The sequence below is a fragment of the Zootoca vivipara genome, chromosome 16 (genome assembly GCF_963506605.1).
Source record: "Zootoca vivipara chromosome 16, rZooViv1.1, whole genome shotgun sequence".
Taxonomy (NCBI): domain Eukaryota; kingdom Metazoa; phylum Chordata; class Lepidosauria; order Squamata; family Lacertidae; genus Zootoca; species Zootoca vivipara.
The window spans coordinates 3908157-3928137 of record NC_083291.1 but is presented as its reverse complement, the minus strand read 5'-3'; the positions used below and the strand labels follow the sequence as shown (position 1 = coordinate 3928137).

The following is a 19981-nucleotide window of genomic DNA, read 5'->3' as shown; positions in this document are numbered from 1 at the left end:
CGAAGAGGCGGACACGACTAAATGACTAAACAACAACAACAAACTTGGGTAGCTTTTCTTTCTATTCATTCATTAGTTTTCATTGGCAGTGAGAGAGGTTGATTGTGTGTGTGAGGGGGCAACCCGGTCAGTTGGGCAGCATATAAATACATTTATTATTATTATTATTATTATTATTATTATTATTATTATTATTATTATTATATTTTGAAAATCGGTTCGTACAGTGATCCTCTTCCTGCACAGTGTCAGCATACTACAGTATTTCGTATCTCAGCAGCTAGCATCGGGTGCACTCTGGCCATCGACGGCTATTCTATCCCACGGCAAAGTCCCTAGCATTTTGTGGGTCATGCTGTATTTTGCCCATGGAACTAAGAGGAACTTGCTTATTGAAAATTAACACAGATACCTAGCTTTAGTCAAATAATATCATGCATGTAAAAAACAAAGAAAAGTGTTTTGAGCTTTTCTTCCTGGGCATAATTTTTATTTGGATTTGTACCACAATAGAATAGAACAGAATAATGTCACCACGTTTCCTTACAGCATTGGCACAATTTATGGGCAAGTGAGCAGGTGTCTTAGTTTTCTGTGCTCTTTGCTCTGTCCATTGTACCTGCCTTTTCCCAATCTGCCTCCGTCCCATTTGTCTGCCAAGGGACAGTGTCCGACACGCCACGATACAAAGATCTGCAGTGGGAATGAAAAGCTTGTAAGAAGCAGGAATGCTGTTGTGTTGAAAACTGGATCAGGATGTTTAACCCCGAGTAGAAAGTTTTTAAGAAAGAATAGAGCCGAGAACATAATTGAGCTGGCTTTGCAGAAGAAAAGACTATTCTGTACAAAGGTAGATAAATTTACTTCTTTCTGGTGTCAAGGACTTTTACTTAAGCATCTCCTCCTTCCTTTTGAAGAAGCTATTTCAAGATAGAGGGCTAGAAGCATCCATTATTCAGCGCTAAACTGTGGGTTAAACACAAAAGAAAGTAAAATTTGTTCTGGGGTTATGAATCAACGGAGACATTTCTGTAAGAAGCTAAAGCCTAGTTAGGCTGCCAAAAGACTCTGGTTCATGTACTCGGATGACACCTGAATTGAGGCAATCCAAATGACCTATGCATGTTAATGCTCTCTTGACTCCTTCCTGCTTTTTCGATGTCTCAATAAAGTCAGAACATACAAAACATAGCCATTTCACCAGACTTCTGTTTCTGGGTCACTGCAGAAATGTGTGAGGGCCACTTTATGTGTTGCACCAAAAGACAGATCCTTGAACTTCCACTATGGCCCAGACTCACCTTTTCATTAATGTTGGAAGAGTCTTTGCAGAGTATGAATGTGCCTAAGTCCAGCACTAATCTGAGGCTCTGTGTGTGTGAGTGCGCGCATGTTCTGGGCATGCCAATGCTCTTCGAACATATTAGCAAACTCATGTTTGATCTGATGGTAGTGGAGACCCACCCTTTGCTGTAAAAAGTGCCTACAGCTGAGTTCAGATGGTCCGGTCTCTGGCTCATTTCTGCTAAAAAAACCTGGTGTTGCTGGTCTTTCCTGAGTACCCCAGGGGTCATGCTGCTCATGCGAGCACTTTTTGCACAAACAAGAAGTGATGCACGCTGCACCTGCTCCAGCTCCTGATAAAATCTAGTATTCCTCACAGATGCTGATAACCATGGAAAGTATGACTTTCAATAGATTACTCACTCATTTCAGACTGAGGACTTTCAACCCCAAGTGACTGTACGGGACCCACTTTTTATAATCTATCAAGCCATTCCCCCTCTGGTTTATTCTCACCCCATCCTTCCTCTTATACAAACTTCAAAGAAACAAAGAAAATAGTGGTGGTGTCGTCACTCTTGCAACCTACCTTGGGAGAAGGTGTGACCCCCATTGCCATGCTTGCTAATTGAAGAGCAGCTATTTAGTTTAGCCTTCCAGCCCTAAAACAGCATAGCCTGCAACAGAGATGGGGACCTTCCGAGTGTTGTCGGACAAGCCCTGGGCATTTCGTTCCACTTTTAATTTGTATACTACCTTCCTATATTACTACAGACAAGGCAGTTTACAAGCTGAAGAAACAACAAAATAGACGGCCAAGATCACACACGTACTAACAATCTGAACCAATAAAAAAAAGCCACAACAACTTTAAAGTAAACAAGTTGTATCAAATAAAGGAATATTCAACAACCCATTAGACTATAATAGTAAACAGTAGAATTAAATATCAGCAAATAATAGCTAAACAGTTTACACTTACCAATTACAGTAAGGAATTACTAATCAATAAAACTAACGGCAAGTCACAGTGCTTAAAATACCACAAAGGATACAAAACCATGCAAAAGGATCAAACTGGGAAACAAGTACACACGACTTATAAAATTATTTTTGTATTATAAAAGCATTTGGTCAATAGCAAGGGATTATGGGAGGTGAAGTCTAACAACATCTGGAGGGCCACCAGTAAATTATCTCTGATAGCTTTCACAAACTCCTCTTGAAATCCTCTAGGGAAGACTATTTCCTGGCTCTGTTGCAGTTTATGCTATCACTGAAGCATTTTTGTAGTTGAAGAAGTTCTGGCTTCTCCACTATGCATAAGACGACTTTGCTATTAAGTATTAGGGTGTGTGCTTTATGTTTCTCAACTGAGCCATTGTCTTGTGCTGGAAATCCAAGTGGAATAACATGAAAATACTTGGAAATGTCTGTGAGGGTGTGATGCAGAAGACAGGAAGTTCAAAGGGCACAAAAGTTTAATATTCTATTATTAGACAACAGCTTTGGTCCTTTGATTGCTGACAAGTTTCAGAACTGTTGAACTGGCAGTAACATCTTCATGTTTGTTTTATTGAGCTTGTACATTCTTAAAATCAGCAATTGTACTTTTTTCTTAATGTTCCCGTTTCCTATTTTTGTGTAGAACTCATTTGAAGAAAGTTTTCGAAACCGTACTGCTTCTCAAAGGTCAGAAATGTTGATCTATAGCAGGCATGTCCAACAGGCAGATTGTGATCTACTGGTAGATCACGGGGTGTTCCTAGTAGATCCTGGTTGATCTCTGGCCCCCCAGCGATCTCCTTTAAAAAAAGCAAAAAAAAAAAATCACCCCACAACTTTGGCTTTCTTAAAAAGCTCTACAACTTTTGCTTCTCAAAAAAAGCTCAAAAACCTTGGGTAGATCACTCCTAGTTGTTTTTTTTTTTTTACAACAATGGTTAGATCACTTCCAGTTTTTTAATACTGTGAGTAGATTGCAGTCTATTGGGAGTTGGACGTCCCTGATCTATAGTGTAAACCTGTTCTAAAATACCAAGAAGATTCTGTAGAACCCGATTTTGATTCTGTAGAATCAGATGTTGCTGGTCTACAACCCCAATCGTGCACAGCTGTTGACCTTGCTGGCCGCAATTGATGATAGGGGACATAGGAGCCAACTCCTGGGGGTCAAGATCTCTCCAGCTCCCCTAATAAAATATTTGAGGGGGCCAGGTCCTCCCAAAGTTGATGGGTACTGCCATTCAAATGGTGTATGTGTGCCTCAATATGCGATTGATTATGCAAGGCGGGGCTTGCCTGCCCCCCCCCGATGTTTTATTCAAGTTGGCACCCTGGGTAGGTGGAATCCAACAACTTCTAGAGGGCCACAGGTTCTCAACCCCTGCTGCATTTTCTGAAAAAAACCCAGCACACAAGGCTGGCAACATTGGGCAATACTTAATGGTTGTCATACACTACCCCAATTTCTCTGCAGCAAAATGGATATAACAACACTAGGGCCCCCCAAAAAATTAAAGGAGGAAAAAACTGGATGTACGTTTCCAAAATACAGTGGTGCCTCGCTTAACAAACGCCCCGTAAGACAAAATTTTCGCTTAAAGAAAGGATTTTTCTAGCGGAGGTTGCCTCGCTAGACAAATTCGTTTTACGAAAAATTCGTCTAGCGAATCACGGTTTCCCATAGGAATGCATTGAAATTCAATTAATGCGTTCCTATGGGCAAAAAAATAATAATTCAAAAAAATTCAATGCATTCCTATGGGATTCGCTAGACAAATTTTTCGTTATAAGAATAGACCCGTGGAACGAATTAAATTCGTCTAGCGAGGCACCACTGTATAAGATAAAAAACAAATAAAATAAAACCTGCATACAGCAACCCCAGGGACCCAGGTGGCGCTGTGGGTTAAACCACTGAGCCTAGGGCTTGCTGATCAGAAGGTCGGCGGTTCGAATCCCTGTGACGGGGTGAGCTCCCGTTGCTTGGTCCCAGCTCCTGCCAACCTAGCAGTTCGAAAGCACATCAAAGTGCAAGTAGATAAATAGGAACCGCTACAGCGGGAAGGTAAATGGCGTTTCCATGTGCTGCTCTGGTTTGCCAGAAGCGGCTTTGTCATGCTGGCCACATGACCTGGAAGCTATACGCCGACTCCCTTGGCCAATAATGCGAGATGAGTGCGCAACCCCAGAGTCGGTCACGACTGGACCTAATGGTCAGGGGTCCCTTTACCTTTACCTTTACATACAGCAACAGTGTTTTGTGTTGTGTAGGCTCCTATGATGTAAGTCATGGGCCCCGCCTGCTCCCTAAAATATCACTGGTTTGCTCATTTTTATATACCAGTATAGGGTGCCTACATTCTGCATGTGCAAATGGCTTGAGATGCCTATTAAGTCCATCAATTACCATAAAGCGTATATTCAACACAAAAAACAACGACAACATGACAAAAGACAGCTGGACATATAAAGGGCCTCATTACCTTCAGTAGCTTAGGGCCTAATCAAACCGAAATCCGGCCCTGGGGGAGACACTTTGCAGGGTAGGTGTAACCCATGCCCTTTGAGCCACTGCCCTGCACCCTGCAATACAGGTAGAATAGGGAGAGACTTCGTCTGCAATGGCTGGGCAGTTTTTAAAATGCTTACAAACTGAACACACACACACACACACACACACACACACACACGCTTCGTATGAAATAAGACCTGAGTCAGACGGACAACACACTCATGTCTTTGTTTTTGGGTAAACACCTTACTGCTCATTCGCAACTTCATTTTTTTTTAAAAAAACAACCATGTACTTTGTTATTTACAGAGCAGCGGTCACTTCTGTATCTGGGAAGATGAGAATAAAAAGGCCTAAAAGCAAACTACTAAATGTCCCTTCTCTCGGGTCTTTCTCTCTAGTCCTCTCTTTACAAAACAAATGAGCAGGGCTTTTTCTTCAGCCGGAGCTCACTAGAGCTGAGCTCCGGGACGTCTCAGGCGGGGGCCATTGCCATTCTAAGAGAACAAAGAAGTTCATGGTGAGCTTCAGCACCTCTTTTTCTAGAAAAGCAGTGCTGCAAATGAGGATAATAGCACCTGCACCTCTGCCTCATGACTCGGGTTCTACCAGCTTGTTTTCTCCTGCTCTGGAGGGTAGGACTTGAACCCAAGGCTTCAAGTTACAGGAAATGAGATTCCGACAAAACATATGGGGCAAACTTTCTAACAGTAAGAGCTGTTCAACAGTGGAACAACCTCCCTCAGGAGGTGGTGGGCTCTCCTTCCTTGGAGGTCTGCAAGCTGAAGCTGGATGGCAATCTGTCATGGATGCTTTTGTTGAATGGTTTAAGTTTTAAGGTTCATTATTGTTTCACAAGATGTGTATCTCTTTGTGAGCCAGAAGTATATGCCATGACCTAGTCAGCTGTGGGGCAGGACAGCAGGTGATGTAAAGTTTGTGTGAATTAAGCTGTGTCAGCAATTGGGTACAGTATATAAGGAGCATTGTGTACCTCTCTCAGTACCCTGGTGGTTGGGTGGGGTTTTGTAGTGCTAATGTAACTTCTGTTATTTTCTATACAGTGGTACCTCGGTTTATGAACACAATTGGTTCCGGAAGTCTGTTCATAAACTGAAACGTTCATAAACTGAAGTGAACTTTCCCATTGAAAGTAATGGAAAGTGAATAAATCCATTCCAGATGGGTCCGCGGCGTTCATAAACCGAAAATTCGTAAACCGAGGTGTTCATAAACCAAGGTTCCACTGTAATTAAAACCAAGCTAGAGATTTATTTTTGCATTCTCTTAATTATGCGCAGAACGTGTAGTCTCCTCAGCATGCTTTCTGCAGCGCAGTTACTCAGTGTAAATTTCATAACGGCTTTAACCGAAATCCCCACATTGCTGAGGGTTGGACTGGACGACCCTCAGTGTCCCTTCCAACTCTACAATTCTATGATTCTAGGTCAGACACCCCCAAACTTCCGCCCTCCAGATGTTTTGGACTACAATTCCCATCTTCACCAACCACTGGTCCTGTTAGCTAGGGATCATGGGAGTTGTAGGCCGAAATATCTGGAGGGCTGCAGTTTGGGGATGCCTGTTCTAGGTGCTAGATGCGTACTTTGAAGAAAAAAGAAATAGGGACCTAGAGATTATGGCTCGTGGGGAGGGGGGGCTGGGGTTGCTTCCTTTGTGCCCCCCGTGAATACCTATGCTGCTCCTGCTGCTGCTTTGGCGATCCCTCATAGCCGACTAAGATTGTCTTCCATAAACACGGTTTTAACAATGTGTCCGTAAGTGACTGTGGAGGCCAATTCTGGATCCACACGTCCTTCCATAGCTGCCAAGTTATCCCTTTTTTTAAGGGATTTTGCCTTATGCTGAATAGGCTTCCTCGCGAGAAAAGGGAAAACTTGGCAGCTATGCGTCCTTCCACAGTGGGGGCATTGGTTTCCAGGCGGGAGTTGATCACGGTGTGGATTTGCCAAGCGTGCCTTCCTCTTAGCACGTTTCTCCCTTGCGTCCTGAGTTCAAATGTCTTCAAAGCCCATGACACCTTTGGTAAAGGCCGTTCTCCAAGTGGAACGCTCGCAGGCAAGCACAAATGTCGGTGTTTATACGACATTTTAAAAATTTGCCTTGAGACAGCCTTGGCGCACGTAACATATAGCTGGTCTCTGCATTTCCAAAGCTGGACCTTTAAACCCAACTGTGTGTTCAAGGGACAAGTGAATCTGAATTAAGGAGCAGGTTCTGCTGCTGACCATGACTCCCCAACTAGCCACATAAGGTACCACAGGGTACTTGGAGGAAAACCACATTATAACTGCCTATATCTCTTTGTCTTCCTCTGCATTTTAATCATTCCGTACAGACTTTTGCGCACATTCTTTCCTCTCTCTTGTATACAGATTTTACATTCATATAAAAGGCGGGGGTGGGTGGGGACAATTTCTTTCTAGAACGTTGATTCCCTTAGGATGCAATTGGTATGCGGAAAATATTGATTTTCGTTTGCTTAGTGACTCTCGGTTTGTATGGCCGTTTTGGGGAAAGTGATTTTCCAGTGTCAGTACCAATCCACGGCTGATTGGTATATATACATAGTTTCCCCCCCTTGAATTATTAGGTTTTTATTTAGGTGCAGCCAGAAGTATAACTGTATATATGAATGAGGCCAGAAACAATAGAAGCTGTAACCCTAGCCCAGCCACACTCAAAAATTGTTTATAACTGATAAGCTTGATTTCTTGCCCAGTTAGCATAATTTGAAGCTTGCATGCCTGTTAGACATCAACTGAAATTGAACCTAGAGTATGACCCTTTCCCCCCTCCTAGTTATTCATATAACAATTAAGGGTCCCCCCCCCCCCCGCTCTCATTGCAATGCCTTTTCAAAACAAATTCACTTTTCTGTTTAATTTCTGATTCTATAAAACTCACAAGTGATTGGTATTGCTCATAAACTGCTTGCACCAGGAGGAGGAGAAGCAAAAGTCAGGACCAAAAACTCTCTGTGTGTAAAATCTAAGTCAGATTGAAAGGTATTTTAAAAGCAGCTAACTTTTATGAGGACACTCAAGTGTACTTCATTGAGTTAGAAATTCTAGCGTCTTCCCCACCTGGTACGAGAATTTTGGATTAGATTCCTTGCTGTCAGGCAGTTCCTTCAAATTATTTCATACAGAGCAACATTCTGGGATTTCCTCATAAAGCTATTTGCTGATTTTATTGCTTTTATAAAGGATACATTTACGGAATGTAGCACCTTCTCAGATTATTATTTTATTCTATTTTATTTTATTTGGTAAAAGCTGGCTGCTTTGTTGTTGTTTTTTTAATCCAACAAAATGCATGGCCCATATATTTATTATTTTTTAAAAAATGAGTGAACCTCGGGCACGTTGAATTTGGATAATGCTGCCAGTGTTTGAACAGCAATTCCGAAGAGTTTCTTAAATCCCAGTGGGATGCTCTTATACAAATGTTACATTGCTGTCACATCAAGAAGTGTTATCTACATACAACAGCGGTTTATCAAGGGCACAATGTGACTAGCATTGTTCTTTTCCCCCCGGAGGGGGCTTTTTTAAAAAGACGGCATAGTTCTGATATGAAATCAGTGATAAACATTGGTAGTTTGAGCAAGGAAAGGGAATTTTGCTCTCTTGAGGGTGCCTGGCATGATAGCATGTGCAGTTTGTAATCTCACAACACTGGTAGAAAGATGTTTTGAACATGTCTCTAACCTACAGGCCACTTACGGTGGAACAGCTTCATTGAATGAAAGGATTCAGAAGTAAACGAGCTGTGGATCACGGTTTGGGGTACCAAACCCTTCTCCCCATGTGCCCCACGGGTGACTTTCCCTCCAAAGCAGGGGACACACACCTTCTTCAACCCCTCACAAACTCTTTTCGGCAGAAAACTCTTTAAGATAGACAACGTCAACCTTCAATATAGGAATAGGAATAATTTATTGGCCAAGTACCAACATACTTGGAATTTTGCTTCGACTACATTGCAGTATAAAAGCGTACCATATACAAACACTGTTTCACTCACAATACAATAGCACAGCAAAGGAACCCCCACCCATAACTGGCCTCCCCTTCCGCTACACAACTACGAATTTAACAATTGGATGGCACAAGGGGGGAAACTGTTCCTGTGCCTAGCCGTTTTTGTGTATAGAGTCCTGTAGCGACGTCCAGATGGAAGTAAATCAAACAGATGATGACCCGGATGCAAAGGATCTGCGACAATTCCCTCAGCTCTCTTCCTAGCTCGAACAGCATAAAGTGTCTCTATTGAAGGCAAACTAGCACCAATTACTCTTTCTGCAATTCTTACTCTTCATATAGCATATAGAATCATAGAGTTGGAAGAGACCACAAGGGCCATCCAGTCGAACCCCCTGCCAAGCAGGAAACGCCATCAAAGCATTCTTGACATATGCCTGTCAAGCCTATGAAGAGATCCATTTTCAAAGCCAGCAAGGGTTATGCACCCATTTTGATTAGCTGGGTCAGAAACAATGGTGGTTATGAGAATTTGTTGTGCGGGAGACCCTTTTTCTCGCGAAACACTCCCGGAACACTTAAAATGCATTTTTAAACAAGACATTTGTTTTTAATGTCTCGATGAGTTTATCCTTCAGCTCAATAGATCATTGTACGCATACTGCCACAGATATATGGTCTCTCTTTAAATTTCTTCCATAGCATATTGATCAGCAGGCTTCCATTCATAGCATACTGTAACTTCCTTAGAGTAGGAGATGACACTTGTGCACTTGGTTAACCCTAATAAAAACTGGGGATTTACCTAGATCATGCAAAAAAAAAAAGTGGGGAATAAATCTCACCAATGATCTGGGGTTAAAATAGGTGTAACTGAATCTTAAATCTTTCCCGGATGCCCTTAAAAGATTTACAATCCATTTACTTTCTTTGCTATGATTTTTTAGGGGGTGCTCACTATTTTACTTAACATACTGCCAGCTGTTCGACAGAGTATGTAATAGAGTTAATCATCCAAATGTCTAATGATTTTTTCTGGTGTGAGAATGCTGAATCATAAAGACACTTTAATTGTGCCTTAGCCATATCCTTCTGTGTCATAAAAGGCTATTGTTGGAAATCATAATTACGATGCCCCACACTCCCTGCATTTCTGTCGCTAATAGAAATGCAAAGATTTCATGAAACCTGTATATATATATATATATAAAATCAAATTATTTTGATGGTCAAATTTCGGTCCTTTGGTTTTGGATTTTTTCCCCCTTTTCATTTTCAAAGCATGATTTAAAATAAAATGAGAAATGTGGCTTTGCTGAATGCTGGCTTTCTCTTCCCGGTTTAGTAAATGGGATGACTAAATCATAGTCGCACGACTTCGGAGCAAGCTGGGAAGAAGGAAAGTAGTTAAGCATCTTGCTGTGCGTGAGCAGTTAAGAGGGCAGGCAGGCAGCGTGCACCTTGACCACCTATTATGAAGCTTTTTGCTGCAATGTCAAGTGAAAGCAAGTTAATTGGGTGAAGCTGTAGAGCATGTTAGGGGCATGGTAAAGGGATGCTGGCTGACAGCTGAATGTCAGTAGAAGCTACTCGAGTGTGGCTGAGAGACAGAGACCTGTCACAAAGTTCACGCGGGCTGCCGCGCAGTTAGGGAGCTGAAATGCGGTTCGGGCTCACTTTCTCCCTCATTGCATTCAAGCACCTTAAGATTTCACACTGTATGTGTCAACCCTTGTTCTCTAAGCTGTTTTCTCCTAACCCTTCTGAATTCAAATGATTGGACAAAAAGATGCTAATGTTTGGCAAAGTGAATGTAAATATAGTCTTTTTTCCTCCCTCTTCTCGCCCCCCCCCCCGCTTCCCCTCTCCCCTTTCTGCCAGAGAACAGATCTGCATCAGATTCCAGGACTCTGACAAAAAAAATTAGACTGCTGGAAATTCAGCAGATAGATGCACATCTCTTGCAAAGGGGTTCCCAAATTGGGCAATTAAAACGGTTTGGCTAATCGGTGCTTTTTGTCCGTCGCAGGAAAACCTTTTTTTCTGTACAGGCCCTTCCAGCCTGTTGCAAAGGCTGAGCGAGCAATATGTAGCTAGTCAATACAATCTCGCCCCTTTTTATTTCCTTTTAATTGATCCCCTCCCAGCCTCCACCGACTGAAGTAACGGTTGGAAAAACAGCCACCTCTAAAACTAGCGGTGGGGAGGTGTGGACATTAGAAGGCCGCTCGCTTGGATTTAGGGCCAAGCTTCCATTCGCCCATAAAATGGGCACCCATAAATATGGCCAGTAACACAAGCACAAGGCTTGGCCCGCGAGATTCAAATAGAAAGGGTAAAAAGGAAAGGGGAAAACAGAGTCGGCAGTCTTTCCGTCTCCATGTTTAGAGCTGCATAAAGAGTCGAGCGTTGTGCTATGAAAGGAGTGCATGCCGGAGTTGCTTGACAATGGAGGCTTAATAATGGCAGCGCATTGCATAGAAACTTGAGCGACGCTCAAGAGCATATAGTCATCGTTCTGCAAGATAGAGCCACAGAGTTGGCTTTCTGCTTGTCTGCAAGAAGAAAGAGCCCGGGGTGCTCGCTGAGTTCCATCTCCCATAAGAGCCTGAGAAGCAGCTCTGCTGTTCTGGATTGCGGTATATATTGTCCCCAACGTGGAGTGATCTCCATCAGGTCTACCTGGCCAACAGTCGAGGGATGCAAGGTAAAGGTAAAGGACCCCTGGACACTTACGTCCAGTCAAGGGCAGCTATGGGGTTGCGACGTTCATCTCGCTTTCAGGCCAAGGGATCCGGCGTTTGTCCACAGACAGCTTTCCGGGTCATGTGGACTAAACCGCTTCTGGTGCAACGAAAAACCGTGATGGAAACCAGAGCGCACGGAAACGCCATTTACCTTCCCGCCACAGTGGTACCTATTTATGTGCTTGCACTGTTGTGCTTTTGAACTGCTAGGTTGGCAGAAGCTGGGACAGAGCAATGGGAGCAAGGATTTGAACCGCTGACCTTCTGATCGGCAAGCCCAAGAGGCTCAGTGGTTTAGATCACCGCACCACCTACATCCCATTCGAGGGATGCACACAAGGGCGGGAGGGGTGTTAAAAGGGCCGCTCAGCAAGGACATTGCAGAGCTGGGAAAGATTTAGAAAAAGGGTGACCAAAATGATCAAGGGTCAGGAGCAACGCCACCACAAAATAAGTTTACAATATTTTAGTTAAGACAAAGGCAAGTAAGCAGAGACATGATAGAGCTGCGTGAGATTCTAGGGGTGTGGGGAAAAGTGAAGTTTTTCTCTCACAGTACTGAAACCTGGAACCATGCACTTGAGCTGAACATTTGAAGATTCGGAACAAAAGATAGCGCTTCCTGCACAGTGCATTGTTGGTCAACAAAAGAGGTTTAAAGACTGTCTCAAGGCAAATCTTTAAAAATGTAGTATAAACACTGACAACTGGGAAACACTGGCCTGCGAGTGCTCCAGTTGGAGAACAGCCTTGACCAAAGGTGTCATGGGCTTTGAAGAAACTCGATCTCAGGACGCCAGGGAGAAACGTGCTAAGAGGAAGGCACGCTTGGCAAATCCACACCATGATCAGCTCCCACCTGGAAACCAATGTCCCCACTATGGATCCAGAATTGGCCTCCACAGTCACTTACAGACCCATTGTTATGGAAGACAATCTTACTTGGGTATGAGTGATCACCAAAGAAATTGTTGAACTATGGAATTTGCTACCACAAGCTGGCATAGCTCAGTTGGTAAAGCATGAGACTCTTAATCTTGTGGTTGTGGTTTCGAGCCCCACGTTGGGTAGTAGATTCCTGCATTGCAGGGTGCTGCTTCCTCCCAACTCTACCATTCTGTGATTCTAAGCTGCAGTGATGGCCGCCGACTTGGATGGCTTTAATGGAGAATTAGACAGATTTGTGGGGTCTAAGGCCATTAGAGCTCATCCTAAATCTGGATGGGAAAACAAGGTGGTAGCAGAGCAGTCTGTGAAGAAACTGCAGACACCCCGTTTTACTGACCACAGTACAAACCTGATCTTGGGGGATGTTGGTTCTCTACCTACAAGATAGTTGTTGAATCCTAAAAAACTGGGTGAGGATCATGCAGCAAATTCATTAAACTGACACAAATGGTTATTGCGGAATTTCAAGGTACATCATTCTCCCATCATGTATCTACAGTACATTTCTAAATGCTCTTGAATGATGTACCTCGGTTTTCGAACACCTCTGTAGTCGAACATTTTGGAACTCGAATGCCGAAAACCCGGAAGTAAGTGCCTCGGAACTCGAACGGATTACGTTAGAAAACCGAGGTACCACTGTATTTATATAGCCGTGTTGGAAATTCCAAATAGTATATGAAATCATTTAGGTAGACTAAAAGTCTAAGGAGCTACACTACAGCAGTGTAGGGTGAAAGAACGATCCCTTCTTCCTGTTCTCTGATACAGTGGTACCATGGTTGTTGAACTTTATCCGTTCTGAGAGTCTGTTCGACTTCTGGAACCGATCGAAAACCAAGGCGCGATTTCCGATTGACTGCAGGAGCTTCCTGCACTCAATGGGAAGCCGTGTCGGACGTTCGGCTTCCAAAAAACGTTCGCAAACCGAAACACTCACTTCCGGGTTTGCGGCGTTCGGGAGCCGATCTGTTTGGGAGCCAAGCCTTTCGACAACCAAGGTACCACTGTACTGCCAGATACAGATAAGTAAAAAGGCGAGTGCCTTGGGGGCTGGTGGAGATGAGCAGAGACAAACCAAGAATCATTCTCCAGCCCAAATACTGATCTGAGCTGTAGTAGGATTGGGGGGGGGGGAAGCATTATTTTGAGGGAACCTTTTAAGACCCCCAGAAGTTCTTTTTTTTAAGCCAGGCTAGGGCAAACTTTCAGAGCATCTCTAGTCTCTTAAGGTGCTGCAACATGGAGCCACCCACTTGGACAGAACCCATCTGTAAATACAGAAAAAGAGTCTTAAGTTCCAATTCTGTAATCTTGCCAACTAAGGGATAGAGTGCAATGATACTGAGAAAGAGAAAACACAATCTGATGCACATAGACACATGGTTATAGTAATAAATTTTAAAAAACCCACCTATATTATTTTGAGTTATTCCAGTGTAAGTTTACACTTTCAGGGCTATGTGTTTTCTTCATTTGTTTTAAATGCATACAGCAGTTCTGGATCAAAACAGTTCGTATGAATAGCGGCGAAAGCTTTTCCTCCATCTGTCAAGGCTACAGGAGCAATCATATTTCCATTCCATTTGTCGGATGTTATTCTACCTCAGTTTCCTAGGAGGTGCAGCCTGGGCCTGAGAACTGAAGCAGACCAGACCCCCCCCCCTCTTCCCACCACCGCCAAACATTGAAGCCTTTTCCTGTAACAGTCTATTGACTAGCTGCCAATCATTAAGTTTCATACTTTTTTTGTGCAACTCTCTGAGGGAACCTGATTTCTACCCCCTTGCTTGGGATTTTGAGGTTCTTTTATTTTTAAAAAAAGAACCAGCTGAGTTTTGAGGGAAATAAAATGTGAGAAATGATTATGATTTTTAGCCAGAACGATAAGCGAGTTAATGCGGAAAATGACACTGACAAATATGCAAGACAACCTGTCCTTTACCTATTGACTGCACCTATTTAAAATGACAATTTGTCCTTGATTTTTGGAGCGGAATTTTAAAACAAAGCACATTTTCACATAGCGTCAGAATTTCTCTCTTTGGAGTAAGCCAGGAAATCCAATTTTTTTGCATTCTTGCTGCGGCATCCTATTTAAACATTTAGATAATTAAAACTTGCTAATTAGAATAACAGATGTTCAAATATGTGAAGTCAGTGTTGCCACTGCAATAAACATATGGATTTTAACTTGGCTCCAATATGCCGTGTGCAGTAGGACCAAAATATACTCGCGGCAAAGATTACAAGTTTAATTTCTGTCTAACTCAAACTTCACAATCCGAAATTCTTTGTAGAACTGAGCGTACAACTGCTTTTTAAATATCTCTTTGGGGTAACCATTTGAACTTGCAACCATATTGGTGGTTCTGAAAGGTCCGCCTTTTCAGGCTGCTACAAGATAGCTTGTGTTGTATCAGGAAATCAAAGAGCCAACATCAAAGGAAATTGCTGAACTAGGTGTTAGATGCAAACCATTGATTTTTCCTCCTCCTTCTCCCCAGTAGCAGTAATGGGAATGGGAGGGGGAGGCTCTCAAAAACCCAATGCGCACAGTAGCAAAATTCCAAATATTCCCTTCCACTTCATTACTGCAGCCTGTATTTTGGTGCTCATACAATTCATCGAATGCATTCCATGGCACTCATTCTTCCTATATATTCTTCAGACTGACTCAAACTGCTCCTCTTTGCTCTCTTACCTAGGATTAAGTTGCTGGGACTTAGTTCTGAGTAAAAAATGTGTAGGGTTATGGTACCCGAATACTTTATCTGCTTCATTTGCTCTGATCAATGAAAAATGTAGCTACAGTTTTGTAGATCAGGCATCCCCAAACTGCGGCCCTCCAGATGTTTTGGCCTACAACTCCCATGATCCCTAGCTAACAGGACCAGTGGTCGGGGATGATGGGGATTGTAGTCCAAAACATCTGGAGGGCCGAAGTTTGGGGATGCCTGTTGTAGATGTTAATAAGCCATAGCTGCCAAGTTATCCCTTTTTTAAAGGGAAATTCCCTTATGCTGAATAGGCTTCCTCGCGAGAAAAGGGAAAACTTGGCAGCTATGTAATAAGCATGAGCAAGGCAATATTTCTCCAAGACTGTATCCTATTTGGAAGGAATGTAGTTGCTGACCATGTTTTAATTAATTCCAGACACAGAATGAGACAAAATTTTAAACTGGGAAAGGTCAGGGCCAAGCATAATTCAGCATCATCAAACAATAGGCTTTTTTTTTAAAAAAAAAAGAAATGAAGTTACACTTTTAGTGAAAAAACTATTCTAGACTTTACTGTACAGTGCGAAAAATCACGTGTTCCGATTTGTAGATGATTGATGCAATTTAGCAATTTTCAGTCTTAATGATAGCAGTGCAGCAGAGATACAGGAATGAGAGAATCAAAACCTTTACTAGAGCATTCAAATGTGAAAATGAGAAGGGTAGTCGAAATATAAGGCGAAACAAGTAATGTTTTCAAAAATTATTGTTAACTAATGTAATCCATAGATAATCATGGTGTGCTTGTTGAAATTAATGGGGCTTAAAACTGCTTTAAACCGTGCATTGGGCTGTACTAATATGCCGTAGAATTTGAGCATACTGTTTCTTAATTGGCCTATGGCTAATGTGTGTGTGTTTTATTTATGGTTTTTTCCCTTTTCTTTTTGCCTTATAGGACCCGCAAAACACTTTAAGCATCCCTAGACCTTCAAGATCCTTAACCCAGCTGGACCAGAGTTGCATCCCAGACTTTTTGCCACTCAAGGCAGAGTCAGACTACGATACATCTTTTGCCTTGGTACACAACAGATCCCAATCTGAGATTTCCTCATATTCCTCGACCCTGAATTTCATACCCACCACCAAACGAGCAATGCAAAATGGATGTTAAGATCTGATATTTTTTTTGTAAGCAGCTATATAAAAATAAATGTGTGTAACTAATTTAAAAAAAAAACCTCTTATTTGGATGTTTTGAGCCTTCGAATTGCACTTATTTCTCTATGCATTTCCGTGGCATTAATTTTGCATTATTCATTGCGGGGATTTCACGGGTCGTTCCTATGTTCCTGCGCTCCCAGCATACTGAAAAAGAGTTCATTAAAAGAAAAAAGAAAAAGTTTTTATTTATCACGGCAGCTCATTTTTATGTAATATATTTTTAAATGTTAAAGAATGACACATTTTGGGTAATTTTCCTGAGACTTTATATATATAAAAAAATCAATAAGCCATTTTAGTCTCTATCTATCAAAGTTGTTTCATACTTGTCTATTTTAAAACAGGGCTGCAATACTTTAATAGGATTGAGAGAGCTATTTGAAATGTATGCCAATGATTCCTGTCATTTCATGGCAGCCCTGCCATGGTTCACTGAGCCCCCTTCTCCTCTCTTGTCAGCTCAACTGAAGACAAGCATTTAGTTGCAAACTTTAAGCAGGTTGTGCAAAACAGAAATGATGTGACTGCTTCTCTTCCTGCACAATAATGTCACTCCTGGTCAATGTGAGAAGGTCAGGTTGCTTCTTGTAAACCTACATGATGCTACTTGCCCATTTGAACAAGTTAAGTTAAGTGTGGAATCCGGTCCCTGCAGGCATTGCAAACTCATCCTTTTATCAAGTCCGCATTTGATAAGAAAGTAGAAACAATTGTGCAGGGAGGAATCTCTCCCTCTCTCTTTTTTAGATGATATGTTTATGTACTTTTTATAAGGGCAGTTCCCAAACCAGGATTGCAGGTAATAAATTTAGTTTAAGCTGCAGAGACTTTAAAGTAATGGCCGTTTTGACCTTCAAAATAGACTCCCCTTTTTTGTTGTTGTTGTTGTTGGTAGTAGGACCCAAGAGTGACGCCCATCTTGGATGCTGACAGAATTTAAAGCAAGGCCATTGCCCTGCATTTTCTGCCTTGTAGCACACAAAAGTAAAATTGTATGTCAGGCCGAGATGTCGGGGAGCTGACAAGATGCCCCAGTGACATTTCAGCTGGAAAGAGCAAGTGTCTTGCAACCAAGTGGTCAAATATCAAATAATAGGTCAAGCAGGAAGGAGCTGAGTTCTAACCACAAAGAGGTTTCTAGTAACTTACTTGACAAGCTTTTGGGGGCTTTGTGGCTTGACAAAGTGATGTTCTGTTGGGTATCGCTAGACAGACCGTTCTTTATCGCCTTCAGAAGATCAGACATTGACATTGATTAAACTCTTTAACCCTTAAAGGTTAAATCCTGGCTGTATGCGTCATTGTGAGTAAAGAACAAAAGAAAATTTGTAATATATACCATTTGTTATGGTATTAATCACCCCAACTCCCCAGTGCCATTAACATTTGATGTGTAATGTAGTTTTTGACAGCGATATTGAATGCAAAATCTATATGTTAGATTGCTTCTCATTATGGATCAGGGATACATTAGAAAAATAACAATGTGCTTTATGGAATTTGTAATTTCTCGTGCTTTGATAAGAGCAGTGATTTGATTCCACAGGTCCTGACTAGTAACATTTGTCTTTGTTCTTTTGCCCTAGAAGATAAAATTTCCATATGTAATACACCTACCGTTATAAGTAAAATCATGCAAATTTCCAAGAAATGTACTCCAAAGCCACTCTGTAGAACTCTGAAAAATTTCAAGTATTTCTCATCCCTAGTTTACAAAGTGGTCGCACACGTACAATTGCAGATGTACTTGTTTTCAAATGAACCAGTAAAAAAAGAAAAGAAAAAGTCCCTCTTTTCATGGTGTGTTTTCTCTATGAGGCAAAGTTCTATTCTGCTTCTGTTCCTCCTAGTCGTTGTGGTTGCTACACACATACTGAAAATATTGTACATTGATCTCAAACGTGGATCAGTTGCTTTTATCCACACACAGGGCTTGCCTTTCTTTGTGCCATACCCTTGTTTCTTGTTTAAAGTGAGCTCAAAGGCAAAGATCTGAGTCTATTAAAAGCCACCACAAATATTTTAAGACTATATGGCCAGAACTTTGCTTGTTTACAATGCATGACTTTGCACTACCAAAACCATTTCCACACACACCCAAAAAAAACCTCCAAACATTGGTTGTGGTGATGTTCAGTTTTAAACTTTGCTTGTCACAACAGTGACACAATGTAATTTATAGTTTTTAAAAAGGTCGTGCAGTAATAATGAGTTAAGCATTGCTGCCTTTGGGAAATCAGAACATTTCTGGTTTGCATTTCCCTACTCAGCAGAAGAGCCGCAACTGGAAGTTTGTAAATGGTGTATAGGAACGGCTGTTTTGCAAGGAGGTTAGCATGAATATTATAGGATAGATAGGGGTAGATGGATCAGTCTTTTACCAGTCGATACCAATTTCACATATGTTTGTTCACAAGTCTCATTTCCGTGAGTGTTAAACAAACTAAACAAGCTATTGCTTAGGGCCCCACTCTCTTGAGAGCCCCCAAAAAAATTAAAGAGGGGGGACTCAATGTACCTTTCCAAAATATAAGATAAAAAACAAATAAAACCTACATACAGCAACAGCGTTTTGTGTTGCGTAGGCTCCTATTTGTTATGTGCAAATGGCTTTAGATACCTATTAGGTCCATCAATGACCATCTAGCAAATATTCAACACAAAAAACAGCGACAAATTGTTGTTGACAAAAGACAGCTGGGCATATAAAGGGCCCCATTACCTTCAGTAGCTGAGGGCCTCATCAAACCAAAATCTGACTCTGAAAACTACCCCCATCGGGCCACAAGCTACCTGGGTGAACAACCCCACAGGTAAATCGGTTTGGTTTTCAAGGACTCTTTCCATCCTCCAGTGTTGGTGGGGAACTGCTGGAAACAGAGTGTTGATAGCATGGTGAACAGCCGTCAAGGGAATAGATCTGAAAATATATTTGGTTTGCTTTTCGGGGAAGTTTCTTCCTCAGTTGTTTTTTTGTAGCTGTAAATGCTGCTCCCGTTGTTGTTTAGTCGTTTAGTCGTGTCCGACTCTTCGTGACCCCATGGACCATAGCACGCCAGGCACTCCTGTCTTGCACTGCCTCCCGCAGTTTGGTCAAACTCATGTCCGTAGCTTCGAGAACACTGTCCAACCATCTTGTCCTCTGACGTCCCCTTCTCCTAGTGCCCTCAATCTTTCCCAACATCAGGGTCTTTTCCAAGGATTCTTCTCTTCTCATGAATCCCCATCGGGCCACAAGCTGCCTGGGTGAACGACCCCACAGGTAAATCGGTTTGCTGCTCCTAACAGTCGCATTTCTGTTGCTAATGCTGCTCCTAACAGTCGCATTTCTACGCGTCTACTCGGAAGGTAAGTGGCATTGAGCTCAGAGGGGCTTCCTCTCAGAATCAGACGAAAGCTTTGCACGATATCAATGTCCTAATAATCGCGTTTACCTATTTGTACTAAAGTCCTCTCTAATGATGGCGAAGAGGAAAATTCCATTTCGCTGCCTAGCTCCTTAAATATTAGCCTGAAAATGGCTTGTTTTTGTTT

General features: G+C 42.1%; 1 protein-coding gene across 4 annotated transcripts in view; it reads left to right on the top strand.

Annotated features, from left to right (window-relative positions):
- Positions 1-19196, top strand: part of CCDC171 (coiled-coil domain containing 171) — a 223774-nt gene extending 204578 nt beyond the window's left edge. For 2 of the 4 annotated variants that reach the window (XM_060269247.1, XM_060269246.1), the window contains exon 26: positions 16182-19195. In XM_060269247.1, the coding sequence (XP_060125230.1) occupies positions 16182-16397 (216 nt within the window). In that variant the 3' untranslated portion in view covers positions 16398-19195. Of the gene's footprint in view, positions 1-16181 lie in introns of all 4 variants that reach the window. The other 2 variants (XM_035140705.2, XM_060269248.1) reach the window with 2 other exon arrangements.
- Positions 19197-19981: the final 785 nt, after the last annotated feature.